Genomic DNA, 14566 nt, shown 5'->3' with positions numbered 1-14566 from the left:
CTTATTAATGGAAAGCCCCCTCAGCAAACTGAGTACACTTAACACACGGTCGGCGTAAAAGATTGAGTGCTGATGAATAAAGAATATGAAGGTTTTGAGTTTAAGAGGGGGATACGGCTAGTCTCAGTGTAGACTTTATAGGCATTAGCACAACTTCCAAAATTTGAAAATTAACTCATGTACTGAAATTTGAAGATTGGTATAAAATCACAAATTAGTGCTCTGTGAGGTCACCGTGTTACTAATCTAAATTCCTGTGTTACCAAACAACATCCATTCTCATCACATGTCGACAATCTTGCATCCACATTTCTCTGCCTACCATGAATTTGTCTCCATAATGAAGAAATCGGTCAGTGTAGGCTAAAGAGATGAGAGATCATCCGTGCAAGCCTCAGTCTGGCATCTAAGAGCAAAGCGGTTTATCAATTGACAAATTTTGTGTGGATTTTTACAGTGGTACATCCAGTTGCTGGCATCAATAGAATGCATACAATTGATTTCCTTTATAGCTTCATCGTGCTTGAAGCATGAGAAGAATGGGTCCGATGAATGCAGAGCATGCATCATTTACTTACAGGGTTTTTTTTATGAAGCCATTTACAGCAAAGGCAGAATGCCTTTGGCGTGAACAGGAAGCGAGTGGCTTCTTGGTCAGGAAAATTCTGGTTACTAGCCTGGCTACGGTGTTCTGCAAAATTATGAAGTGAGCCCATTTCTTTTACTTTCTTCTCTCAAAGTCAAGGCAAGGGCAGATAGTAGTGATTTTGTAACGTTGGGCATCTCAAAGGCCTATAACTCAAGTGGGGGTGACTGTTTAAGAGGGATTCAAGAGTCTGTTCAATTGGGACGACGGCCATGGAATTTAAAGTGCTGGATAAAGACAAGTTTGTGTCTGAATTTAATGCTTACATTAACTGTGAGATTGCTCCACATCACATCATCCACTGTCGTGTTGGTTTGCTCCCACATCAGTAGCGTGTCATTGCTGGGGTTCACAGGTTCAGTACAAACACATCTAGAAACCAAGCACCACAAAAGAAGTTTTATTTAAAACACTTTAAATCTTAGTTACTACATCTTGAGCTGGTATTTTAGTAAGTCCGTTTTTTTCACTACTAACAAAAACACATAAAGGATTGCAACTTTGTCCTCGAATGTTGATGCCTTTCAATTCCCTTCATTGGACCATCGCATGCTGTGTAAACCTTGCAAGCTATAATTAATCACAATTCGTGGTTTATTTCTGACTTTTATTGAAGTACAAACGTTAAGTTCTACATTCCTTCTTAAAAATAAAACCACACACCAATAAACCAACATGAATAACTTGGACTCAATATGAAATAACTATTACATTAGGAAACAGTAACTAACCACAATGTAATAAGCATTCAATTTAATTTGTGCACATGTGCCGTTGACCTAATTGTATTTAAGTCAGTAGAGCATTCTTAAAATGCAAACAATGCACTTACTGCACACAGAGTGACCATTTTTAAAATTCACATTTTTTAGACATTTGCTTACATGCTCACAATACAGGGTTGGTTACACAAATCCCTCCCTTTCCTTAATATAGATTTAACAAAAATGCACCTTCTGCCTCTTTAATACTGGTGCAATCTCCATGGCATCTTTGCTCCATAAAGGTAATTTCTTTTCCTGCAGAAGAGTATGCAGTGAGAAATTGCTTGCACACTAAGCTATTTGGTGTTTTTGAACTATTAAAGGCCTTTGTTTAGGCAATATGCAGGATGCGCACATGGGAGATTACAAGCACTGGAAGTTTAGGGAAGAACCATGTCCTTCAGGTTTACAAATAGCACACGGGTTGAGTATCGTGGCTAGCGGCTGCTCTAGCTGAGAGCAACACATTCCGGTCTTTGTTTGATGGTGCCACTGCGACATTTGAACCCAATGGGTAAGTTCTGACTTTGCTCACAAGCATTCATGAAATAGTTTCTGATGGCATTCTAGAGTGTGAAGGCTAGCACGTACTACACTTTGTGAACCTCGCAATTTGGGTCAATATGCCAGCAAGGATAATAAAATCTACTTTATGGCCAACATCACTTGCAGCTGCGATTACCATGTCCACTGAAGTCCTAGTAAGATATTTGGCCAACTGGCTACCTGCACGCACGAAAGACTTGATCACTCTGGTCGAAAGTGATCCAATTCAGCAGATCTATTACACTGCCATTGGTCACCGCATCAAACAGCTTTAAATTTGATGCTTTTGGGTTCAAGGACAGAACAGACAGGCCTAGGGAAACTAGTTATTTGCTATAAGTAGATGTCAGTCTTTGATTGGATGCCTGTAGGAAATTAACATCTTTTGAGGGGGAGAGAAACTCCCTCAAGAACAGTTTGAGTGACCACAAAGGAGGGGGTTTAGTAATTTTCCTAGGCACACCTAGGAGCAGGCACACATGCTCTGTACATGAGATAGTTTCTTCGTTTTCGATTATAGCAGTACGGTCCACTGTGGTATTGCTTGGAATAGGGCAAACAGGAACAGTTGAAAACGCAGGTAGGATGGCCTCTGGGAACCTTTACTCCAATGGTCAGGGAGGAGTCAGAAATCACCCAACCTATAGATAGTAGCAACCATAAATGTGGCCGCCCAAGGCATTTTCCTACGAACACTTAAGACCTGAAGATGACTTAATACTACTTGATGTAATCAAAGAGGTGCTCTGAATGCCTGGACCTGCTCTCTAATGTACAAACAAGAAAGTGGACTCCAAGGGTCAGTGTGTGGGCCTCCAGTTTGGCTACAGGAACACAGCAAACCGACAAACCACTTTTCCCAAGAAAACCAGCTGTCCAGTCTCAACTGGACCTCTACTGGACCCTGCACAAGGCTTCTTCTGAACCAATCCTTGATTTCTTGACAGCACACTGAAGCCTGGAACCTTCAGTGAAGGGGTTACCACTATAAACATTTGAGACTTGGAAAAACTGACTTCCAGCCACCAAAAGTCTGGGACAAACCACCATAGCTTGTCAGACGAAGGTGCAAAATCGCTGGCCTGAAGAAACACATTCATCCTGCTTGAAGGTTCTCCACAGGAATTAAATCCGTTTCAGTGGACCCTCAGCAAGAAATTATCAGGTCCCGTGGTACCATCGCCAGACACAGTGTACACCATTAACATTCTGGAGAAATTCCAGCACCATTTCTGAGACTAATTCCTATGGTAGAGATCATGACTGGAAGGCGACACCGAATGTATCAGAACGACGTCACAATGGCCCTGGGCGTGAAACTGACTTCCTGCCAAAATCATCCACTTCAGCAAGAACTCACTCAACCCCTATCAGACTTTGATGAGATTGTCTTAGATACAGGCTGCTGCTTTGCCCTGCTGAGTGATTCAGACTTCCATTTTGCAGACTAAAACTAAAGATAAAGTAAAGTGCTTTGCAGGGCCGTCCCTCAATGTATCAGACCTCCGGGTCCATCCCCATGCTTCAATAAATATAAAACCTACCCAATCACTAAGGCAAACCTTTTTTTTTTTTTATGGAGTTATTTTTTGGGGCCGTTGGCCTTCCCTGGCAAAAAAGCACTAGCCGCCAATACCATGCCGATCATAGACGCCATACAAAAGGCCTCTGGATTCAGTATGAAGCACAGGTGGAGCTGCTGACCCTCCCAGATATGAAAAAACAAATATTCAGGCCACGGGGGCAGCAGAGAGCAGATCATCTTCTCAGCTGATTGCACCGCAGGCTCAGGCTGTGCTGCAATCAGGGTGGAATTCATTCAAGATTTAATCCAAGAACTGTCTATTTTAGCTACTGCCCATAATGCAGATCAGTGTACACACATTACCTATTAGCCAATTATATTCCGCAATAACAGGAGGTGCAGCCCTTGTCACGTGCACCAGCTGTGCTTTCGGACTGTTTCCAAACATGCTGCTCACTCAAAGTGTTTCTGAAAGACTCCGATGGGTTTCGCAACAGTGCACTTCTATGCTGACTGGAAGCCACTCGCTCTTCAAATGATGGACCAGCACTACTCAGAGGGTCCCTCCATTATTCAAACAAGCATTGACAAAGCCAATAGGTCTCGCCTCTTTGAACTGGTGGCTTTGCCAATGGTTTTTAGCCACTCGCAGCATCCCTGATGCTCAGCAGCATGGCTGAAGTAAAAACAAAAAACCACCTGCATTAGTTTGCAAGCACGAGCACCACGTATGCAGAACACTTGAAAGCCAGAGTTTATTTAATCAATCTTTAATCTAGATATACTAACTTCCTTTATACATCTATATACCTTCTATGTACTTCTGGATCTATATCGTTATATCTATATATTATTACTTTTACATTACATTCCTTCTAATTCAGCATATCCAATGCACTACCCTATTTTTCACGCAATACCGCTCTCAATACATCCTCTAGCTCAACTCTGACACATATCAAACTTATTTTTACTACTTTCCAATGCACTGCCCGACTTCTCACCATATACCTCTATCAATATATACATTACCTCCACTATCATTCATCCCAAACTCCATACCACTACTATGATCCCCAAAATAACCCTTTCGTTCTCTTCCCTGCTCCATCCCTCCTCGCATCACCTCATACATCTTTTTACGGTTTAGATTTCCAAAACAAGCCTTTCTAAACCGTTCCCTCTGAGCCCTCCCCTCCACCTCCCTTTTACTCATCCCGCTCCACCTCCCTTTTACTCATGAATGAATGAAATAGCTTTTATATAGCACAACGTTCACTCCAAGGAGTATCTTGGCGCTGTATGCGGGGGAAGAGGGCACCTTCCAGAAGGAAAGAAGATGGCATAGTCTCAAATGAGAAGTTCAGAGAAAAGGCCAAGCCGTGGTATCTGGGATACCAAAAGCCATGTTTTTAAGGACTTCCTAAAGTTAAGTTCAGTTTGTATGTGTCCGAGTGGAGTTGGCAAGGAGTTCCAGGCTTTGATCCCTATGGCCACCAGTGTCTTTCCGTCCCTGGTTTAAGTTTAAATTTGGGTTTTGTTAAGAGGTTCTCTGAAGAGGACCGTAGGGTACGTTGAGTAATGTATGGCTTAGTTCTGACATGGAGGTATTCTGGTCCAGTATGGTTTGTTGTTTTATAGATGATGGTGAGAACCTTAAAAAGAATCCTCTTATGGACGGGCAGCCAAAGGAGGGTTTTTAATGCGGTTGCAGAGGAGAAGTCTCTAGGTAAATTGAGTACCAGCCTCGCTGCAGCATTCTGGACCACCTGTAGTCTTCGTAGGACTTTTTTGTTTTTTCCTGCATACAGACTATTACAGTAGTCCAGACGGGATATAACTAAGGCTGCTACCACCGTCTTTTTGTCCGGCGTTGGAAGTAGATCGAAAAAATGTCTGACAATTTTTATTACTTAAAAACAGGTACTTGCCAAGAGCTTGCTTGTGGAAGGATAGTGTATGATAAAAGTGTATTCCCAGATTATTTACAGTTTTCACTGTAGTCAGGGGTGGTGCTCAATTTGACGGCCACCATAGGTCCGTTATGAAAAAACTCATCCCAAGCCTCCTCCTACTGCTATGAGCTCCAAAACAAAAATATTCGAAATCCTTCCCTTCTATGCCTCCACTATCTTTTTCAATACAAATAACAGATTAACATGTTCACCTCTCATGTTACTTTCATATTTCCCTATACTAATTCACCACTAATCCTTTATGGGTTCCGGAGTAGCGTGCTCCTTGCATAAAAAGCACTTCCACGCCTTGTCAGGGGTAGTAAGTGCTAAATAAATGTGATTACAATTACAGGCCTACATAATGATTTATTTATTTTTAAATTACAAACGCCATCTACACATTGTTGGAAGTGGGTAGCCTGGCCTAGGGCAAGACATGCATTTCAGAGGCACAGTGTTAAGGTTGCAGACCACCCAAAAGTAAAACCCCGCAATAGCACACAAAAGAAAACGCTACACCATAATTGTAGGAAAATAAGCACTGCTTTATAAAAATAATATATATATCTCTTAGCTCTTTTCACTTTCAAGATTCACAGTTAAATTATCATACAGGTTGGTTGGATTATAGCAGGAATACTTTTTCAATTCTAAAACAGAAGAACGACCAACATTTGTAAAACAGATAAATCACCTGGACATTTGGCAAATACTTCTTACTCTTTTATAATTCAATCAAGTAATGTCTGTACCCAGCTTACTTTATATTATTTCCAAACACAGCATTACTTTAAGTTTTGGCACAAACAACTTCTAAATCCAAGCAGAGCAACACTCCCATCTACATAGGAGACATTTAGATACTCTTATTACTCAATTGAAGGCCATTGGGTTAAGCCCACTTAAACCAGCATTTAATTAGGCCCCTACAGGTAGTCGAATGGAATTCTATGGAGTACACTATGCTTGATTTACACAGTACCAGTAACCTCCTTCTGATAGTACATAGTCATTGAGGGATTTCTCAAGTTCCTCCCCACTGAAGGCTATACCACTGTGGAACAATGCTCATTGAATGAGTTATTTCTTGCTTAGGTTATAGCGTTTCTCTCCCCTTCCAATAATACCTCCTTACTTGCTTGTCAGGCGGTGATGTTCTTGTTGTATTAGAGGATGAGGGAGGGACAGTGGTTAAGATAAGGGGGAGACTCGTGCGGGTGAGGTATATTAATCTCTGGGGCCCCTCAGCTCTCCTCCGAGTATCACCAACACTCAAAGAGGCAGAAGGCCTCAGAATACTTCAGCCGCTCTTGGGCTTCTAGGCTCTCCCTTCCCGCTCGCGCTCGCCTCACCAGAGGGCGCTTGAGCAGGGGGGAGAGAAGCTCTTCTGCCTGGCTTCCGCCGAGGGACTCCCGGCCCCTCTCCTCACACTACCAGGTGTCGCGCTGATCCTCCGGTCATGCGCGAGGGCTCCTCCTCACTCTGGAAGGGGACGCGCTGTTCCCTGGGGCATGCGCAACGCTCTCCTTGCTCCCGCCTTCAAAGATCCGGCTCCGCCTCACGGAGCCTGACAGCGCCACCGGGCATGCGCGAGGGAGCAGTGTCTCACCGCCTGGGACCGCGCTGTTGATCTGACGCTGCTCTCCAACTTGGCAATTAACAAGGACTTCCCTCAGTCCACTTCTCACCACAGGGCACACAAATTCGGCTCCACAACGGCGCCGCTCGCCCAGTATCAGCTTGGGGTTGAAGGAGGGTGGAACAGCCCGTTTTCTCCTGGTCTCTGCTCTCCTCAGTGGCGCTCCACCACAGCAGGTGAGAGGGGACGCTCCAGGGAATCGGGGACAAAGGGGACAGTCTAGCACAATTACCAGTCTCTTCAACTGGGCAGAGGACTGCGCTCCGCAGCGCTGCAGTCTCCTTCTCCTATGGACTTCCCCTATTATTTAGAAAAGGGGGCAAGCCAGGCGCCCAGGGTCTCCAGTAACTTCCCACAGCGGGGCCAAGACAAGTAACCAACAGGGGAGTAGTGGGTTGGACCAATAAGGCAGCTTCCCAGTCCAGGAGGTCAACCCTGAGTCTAACCTCTTCCCACCCTCAGCTACCACTTGTCCTCCAGCTGACTTCCACAGGTAGACAAAATGGCTGCCCCGCATTCCGCCTTTTATAGGCTGCCCTTCAATGGTCCAGCATGGACCAGAAGGTTCTGGAATGCCCTATGTTAAGCTATGGCCAAGTTCTAGGTGTGACAGTTGGGGCAGTTGGTGGCCACCATTTTAGGTGGTGCCAACTTTCCTGTCAGAACAGGCCTCTGGGCCTGAGGTAAAAGACTATGGGGGGAAAAAGAACACCTATCCCCTTGACCAACACCTAAAAAAGTAGTAGACACAAAAATTATCAAGGGTATGAGGGGCAAAAAGGGGACAAAATAAATAATAATGAGGAGGGACTGCGCAAAAAAATCCAGACAGGTCTAACCCGCGTCCCCCCCAGCTGAAAGTGGGGAGAACTACCCAACCCCTTGGGAGTCCTTTTCACTAAGGCGGAAATACCTGGAGAGACCGTCTGCGTTTGCGTGGTCCACTCCAGGCCGATGTTCCACCCGGAAGTCCATTCCCTGTAGGGAGATGGACCACCTCAACAGCTTGGGATTTTCCCCCTTCATTTGCATCAGCCAACGAAGGGGGCGGTGGTCAGTCTGAACCAGGAAGTGCGAGCCAAAGAGGTATGGCCGCAGCTTCTTCAGAGCCCACACCACCGCAAAAGCTTCCCTCTCAATTGCACTCCACTTCTGTTCCCGGGGAAGCAGTCTCCTGGATAGGAAGACTACAGGCTGATCCAGGCCCTCTTCATTTAGTTGCGATAACACTGCCCCAATGCCATGTTCGGATGCATCTATTTGCACAATGAACTCCTTGGAGAAATTGGGAGCCTTCAGGACCGGTGCTTCACACATTGCCTGCTTCAACTTTTCAAAGGCTTGCTGACAAGCCTTTGTCCAAACTACCCGTCGAGGTTGTTTCCTAGAGGTGAGCTCTGTGAGGGGCGCTACAATAGTGCCATACCCCTTCACAAAGCGACGGTAGTAACCTGTGAGGCCCAGGAAAGCTCGGACCTCAGTCTGTGTCTTGGGGGGTTCCCAGGCCATGATTGCCTCAATCTTCGCCTGCAGGGGCTGCACTGACCCCCTACCCACCAAGTGTCCAAGGTACACAACTGACCCCTGACCAATCTGGCATTTGCTGGCTTTGATGGTCAATCCAGCTTGTTTCAGCGCCTGGAGAACTGCTTGCAAATGTTGCAAGTGGTCCTCCCAACTGCTACTGAAGACAGCAATGTCATCCAGGTAAGCAGCCGAGAAATCCTCCATTCCAGAGAGGACCTGGTTCACCAGTCGCTGAAATGTGGCAGGGGCGTTCTTGAGCCCAAAGGGCATCACACAGAACTGGAAGTGTCCCTCAGGCGTGGAGAAGGCTGACCTTTCCTTTGCTCCATCTGTCAAGGAGATCTGCCAGTACCCTGAAGTGAGGTCAAAGGTACTCAGGTATTGGGCAGCTCCTAGCCGGTCAATTAACTCATCCGCCCTGGGGATTGGATGAGCGTCAGTTTTGGTAACTGAGTTCAGTCCTCGGTAATCCACACAGAACCTCAGTTCTGGTGTGGTGCCCGGTGGGGCGGCTTTTGGGACTAGCACCACCGGACTGGACCAAGGGCTGCTGGACGGTTCTATCACTCCTAGCTCTAACATCTTGGCTACTTCGCCATGGATGCTAGCCTTCACCTTGTCTGACAGCCTATAGGTCTTGGATTTCACTGGGGGGCTGTCTCCTGTGTCCACATCATGGGTACACAAGTGGGTTCTTCCCGGGACAAGAGAAAACAGTGAAGAGTACTTCCCCAATACCGGTCGGCAATCCTCTCGTTGCTCAGGAGTGAGAGACGGGGAGAGAATTACTCCCTCCACCGACCCATCCTTCTCTTGACATGAAAAGAGGTCTGGGAGAGGCTCGCTTTCTGCTTCCTCAGCACCATCAGTCACCAACATCAGGATGACCTCTGGCAGACTTCTTATCATGCCCTTCAGGGTCTTATTGAACCTCTTAACCAGTCCATTGGACTGGGGGTGATATGGAGTGGTGAACCGGTAGGTCACCCCACACTCCTTCCACATGGTCCGCATGTAAGCAGACAGGAAGTTAGTCCCCCTGTCGGACACAACCTCCTTCGGGAATCCTACCCTAGTAAAGATTCCCATCAGGGCCCTAGCTACCACAGGTGCAGTAACAGTCCTCAGAGGGATGGCCTCTGGGTACCGTGTGGCATGATCCACCAGAACCAGGATGAACCTGTGACCAGCTGCTGTTGGTGGATCCAATGGCCCTACAATGTCGATGCCCACCCTTTCAAAGGGGGTGCTAACGACAGGAAGTGGTTCCAGGGGAGCCTTTAGCTTCACCCCTGTCTTCCCACTGGCCTGGCAGGATACACATGTCCTACAGTATGTGTTGGACGCCACTTTCATCTGAGGCCAGTAAAAGTGGAGGACAAGCCGTGCAAAGGTCTTGCCCTGGCCTAAGTGTCCTGCCAGTGGTATCGCATGAGCCAATTCCAGCAGAAAGGCTCGGTATTGCTGCGGGACCACCAAGGCCCTTGATGAGCCAGGTAGAGGTACCTTGGGTTCACTGTAGAGGAGGCCATCCTCCCAGTAAATATGGTGGTGTCCCGTAGCATCACCTGCTGCCTGGGCTTCGGCCTGACGCCTCAGTCCCTCAAGGGTAGGGCACTCCCTCTGCCCCCTACAGAATTCCTCTCTGGTAGGACCTCCCTCCACATGCCATTCAGCAGGGATGGGTAAATCCTCCAGAGAGTCTACTTCCCCCTCCACGGACTCCTGGCCTACCACTGCAGGTGGCCGATCTGTCACATGGGGCGTGGAAGCCGAAGCAGGCGGTCCCTGTCTCCGTTTCTGACCCTTTTTGGCAGCGGGTTGGGCCATTGTTCCAGGCTCCAACCCAGGCGAACTCCCTCTCCGGGCAGTCGCAGACCGTGTGCTTACACAGGCCCAGTCAGGTGTACCCAGCATCGCAGAATGCGTCCGGTATTCCACCTCTCTCCAAGTGTTGTGCTCCATGTCATTCCCCAACAGACAATCAACTGGCACGGCAGGGCTTACGGCAACTCGAAATGAACCTGCAACCCCTTCCCACTCAAAGGGAACCTCAGCCACTGGATAGTGGCCCATTCTGCCGTCAGCCATCGCGGCGGGGTGGAGTACATTAGGGACAATCTGCTCTGGAGACACCAGTTGACTTCTCACCATAGTCATACTGGCTCCTGTATCTCTCAGAGCCTCCCCTCTTTGGCCATTGATGGTAACCCATTGCCCATACTTGATAGTATTTGGGGGCACCTGGATCTTTGGTACCATCTCCCGCTCTCCCAGGGACACTAAGGTGACACCCGCCCACTCACCCCCCTTATCTAAGGGCAACTCCTCCCCGAGCGCTACACTAGCTACTCCCGGTGGCTTTCCTCCGGTGGGAGGGGGTGGTCTCTTTGGGCATCTGACATCTCCCTTATAATGTCCAACACCACCGCATTCAAAACAGTGGAGAACCCTTGGCTGCTGGCTTTGGCCAGGATTAGGGTTTCTGGGCGGGTTTGCCCTAGGGGTGAAACCTGCTCCCTTACCTTGGAAATTATTTTGGGGACCTTTGGAGAACTCCTTTTTATCTCCTCCCTCTTTCTTCTGGGGGGCGCCCTGTCCGGCTTTTTGAGAATCCCCTCCAGTCCCCTTGGAGGACACCCGGGTACTTGCCCAAGTGTCTGCCTCCTCTGCAAGCTTCCGGGGATCGGTCAGCTTGCTGTCCACCAGGTGTTGGCGCAACTCGGGAAAACATTTCTCGAGGAGGTGTTCTTTCAAAAATAGATTGTACAGCCCCTCATAGTCTTTCACCTCGCTGCCCTTAACCCAACCCTCCAAAGCTTTCTTGGCGTAGTCTAAAAAGTCTACCCAATTTTGGTTACTCATTTTGTGACTTCCCCTGAATTTTTGTCTGTACCTTTCAGGGGTAAGTCCAAACTTTTTCACCAATGCCACCTTCATGGCAGGGTAGTGGGTTTGCTCATCCTGCTCCAGAGCCAACAAAGTGTCTCTGCCAGCAGGTGGCATGTATTTGTACAGCCCACCTCCCCAGTGAGTTTCTAGGATCCCGTGAGCCCTTAAAGAAACTTCGTAGGCGGCCAACCATTTGGCAATGTCATCACCTGAGGTGTAACTAGCGATGACATCTTTAGGTAAATAGGGTCTGGATTCCCTGGTGTCCCCTTTCTTTTCGCTGCCACCATTGTCTGGATTGGGAGACCTACGGTTGAGAGCTTGTAAGTCCATCTCCTTGATGGTTCGCTCATGAGCTAACCTCCTTTCCTCCCTTTCCATATCCATCCTAGCTAATTCTAGCTTCATTCTCCTCTCCTCCCTCCTATCTTCTAGCTCGGCTTCAGTTAAACCCTTCTCCGAGACACTGCTGCCCACCCTGGGAGGTGTCTTGGAACCTGTTAGTAGATTTCCCCCCTCCGCTTGGTACAGCATTGCAGTCTCAACGACAGTGTCCCTGTCACTCCCCTCTGACACTGGTACCTCCCCGGAATGAGCCTCCACCCATGCCCGTATGCTTGTCAGCAGCTCGCCTTTCTTGGCACCCTTTTTAAAAAACACACTTTGCTGCTGACACCAGTCCCTTAGTTGGGTCACAGTATAGTTATCCAGCTCTTCCACATTTATCTCCATTTTTACTAGAGTATAAACTTTTCACACAGGAGGAAACCCAAAGTGTCCTAGGGTCAACCTCCACCCACCACCAGAAATAAAATTTAGAAAAACAAAAATGTAAATTAGGAGGGCCGCAAGGAGAAAACTCCTGGTGTAGGTTAGTGTATTGCGTTGAATTACTAGTGAGTAGCTGCAACCAAGTCAGTTATCCCACCGCTAGGCACCAAATGTTGGAAGTGGGTAGCCTGGCCTAGGGCAAGACATGCATTTCAGAGGCACAGTGTTAAGGTTGCAGACCACCCAAAAGTAAAACCCCGCAATAGCACACAAAAGAAAACGCTACACCATAATTGTAGGAAAATAAGCACTGCTTTATAAAAATAATATATATATCTCTTAGCTCTTTTCACTTTCAAGATTCACAGTTAAATTATCATACAGGTTGGTTGGATTATAGCAGGAATACTTTTTCAATTCTAAAACAGAAGAACGACCAACATTTGTAAAACAGATAAATCACCTGGACATTTGGCAAATACTTCTTACTCTTTTATAATTCAATCAAGTAATGTCTGTACCCAGCTTACTTTATATTATTTCCAAACACAGCATTACTTTAAGTTTTGGCACAAACAACTTCTAAATCCAAGCAGAGCAACACTCCCATCTACATAGGAGACATTTAGATACTCTTATTACTCAATTGAAGGCCATTGGGTTAAGCCCACTTAAACCAGCATTTAATTAGGCCCCTACAGGTAGTCGAATGGAATTCTATGGAGTACACTATGCTTGATTTACACAGTACCAGTAACCTCCTTCTGATAGTACATAGTCATTGAGGGATTTCTCAAGTTCCTCCCCACTGAAGGCTATACCACTGTGGAACAATGCTCATTGAATGAGTTATTTCTTGCTTAGGTTATAGCGTTTCTCTCCCCTTCCAATAATACCTCCTTACTTGCTTGTCAGGCGGTGATGTTCTTGTTGTATTAGAGGATGAGGGAGGGACAGTGGTTAAGATAAGGGGGAGACTCGTGCGGGTGAGGTATATTAATCTCTGGGGCCCCTCAGCTCTCCTCCGAGTATCACCAACACTCAAAGAGGCAGAAGGCCTCAGAATACTTCAGCCGCTCTTGGGCTTCTAGGCTCTCCCTTCCCGCTCGCGCTCGCCTCACCAGAGGGCGCTTGAGCAGGGGGGAGAGAAGCTCTTCTGCCTGGCTTCCGCCGAGGTACTCCCGGCGCCTCTCCTCACACTACCAGGTGTCGCGCTGATCCTCCGGTCATGCGCGAGGGCTCCTCCTCACTCTGGAAGGGGACGCGCTGTTCCCTGGGGCATGCGCGACGCTCTCCTTGCTCCCGCCTTCAAAGATCCGGCTCCGCCTCACGGAGCCTGACAGCGCCACCGGGCATGCGCGAGGGAGCAGTGTCTCACCGCCTGGGACCGCGCTGTTGATCTGACGCTGCTCTCCAACTTGGCAATTAACAAGGACTTCCCTCAGTCCACTTCTCACCACAGGGCACACAAATTCGGCTCCACAACAGCGCCGCTCGCCCAGTATCAGCTTGGGGTTGAAGAAGGGTGGAACAGCCCGTTTTCTCCTGGTCTCTGCTCTCCTCAGTGGCGCTCCACCACAGCAGGTGAGAGGGGACGCTCCAGGGAATCAGGGACAAAGGGGACAGTCTAGCACAATTACCAGTCTCTTCAACTGGGCAGAGGACTGCGCTCCGCAGCGCTGCAGTCTCCTTCTCCTATGGACTTCCCCTATTATTTAGAAAAGGGGGCAAGCCAGGCGCCCAGGGTCTCCAGTAACTTCCCACAGCGGGGCCAAGACAAGTAACCAACAGGGGAGTAGTGGGTTGGACCAATAAGGCAGCTTCCCAGTCCAGGAGGTCAACCCTGAGTCTAACCTCTTCCCACCCTCAGCTACCACTTGTCCTCCAGCTGACTTCCACAGGTAGACAAAATGGCTGCCCCGCATTCCGCCTTTTATAGGCTGCCCTTCAATGGTCCAGCATGGACCAGAAGGTTCTGGAATGCCCTATGTTAAGCTATGGCCAAGTTCTAGGTGTGACAGTTGGGGCAGTTGGTGGCCACCATTTTAGGTGGTGCCAACTTTCCTGTCAGAACAGGCCTCTGGGCCTGAGGTAAAAGACTATGGGGGGAAAAAGAACACCTATCCCCTTGACCAACACCTAAAAAAGTAGTAGACACAAAAATTATCGAGGGTATGAGGGGCAAAAAGGGGACAAAATAAATAATAATGAGGAGGGACTGCGCAAAAAAATCCAGACAGGTCTAACACACATGATAGCTGTACAATTGTACCAAACGAAAAGCTCACAGGAGCTCAG

At 47.8% G+C, this 14566-nt stretch overlaps 1 protein-coding gene and 1 long non-coding RNA gene across 3 annotated transcripts in view; one reads left to right on the top strand and one right to left on the bottom strand.

Annotated features, from left to right (window-relative positions):
* The window catches only part of SLC4A7 (solute carrier family 4 member 7), a 441084-nt gene that overhangs the window by 139837 nt on the left and 286681 nt on the right, over positions 1–14566 (bottom strand). For both annotated transcript variants that reach the window (XM_078663959.1, XM_078663958.1), the window contains one exon: positions 913–1018. In XM_078663959.1, coding sequence (XP_078520085.1) covers positions 913–1018 — 106 coding nt within the window. The remainder of the gene's footprint in view (positions 1–912; positions 1019–14566) is intronic.
* Positions 1–14566, top strand: part of LOC144784879 (uncharacterized) — a 334923-nt gene that overhangs the window by 225810 nt on the left and 94547 nt on the right. The window lies entirely within an intron of this gene.

This window comes from Lissotriton helveticus, chromosome 10 (assembly GCF_964261635.1).
Source record: "Lissotriton helveticus chromosome 10, aLisHel1.1, whole genome shotgun sequence".
Lineage (NCBI taxonomy): Eukaryota > Metazoa > Chordata > Amphibia > Caudata > Salamandridae > Lissotriton > Lissotriton helveticus.
Note: the sequence above shows the minus strand (reverse complement) of the source record. Positions and strands in the feature narration are given on the sequence as shown.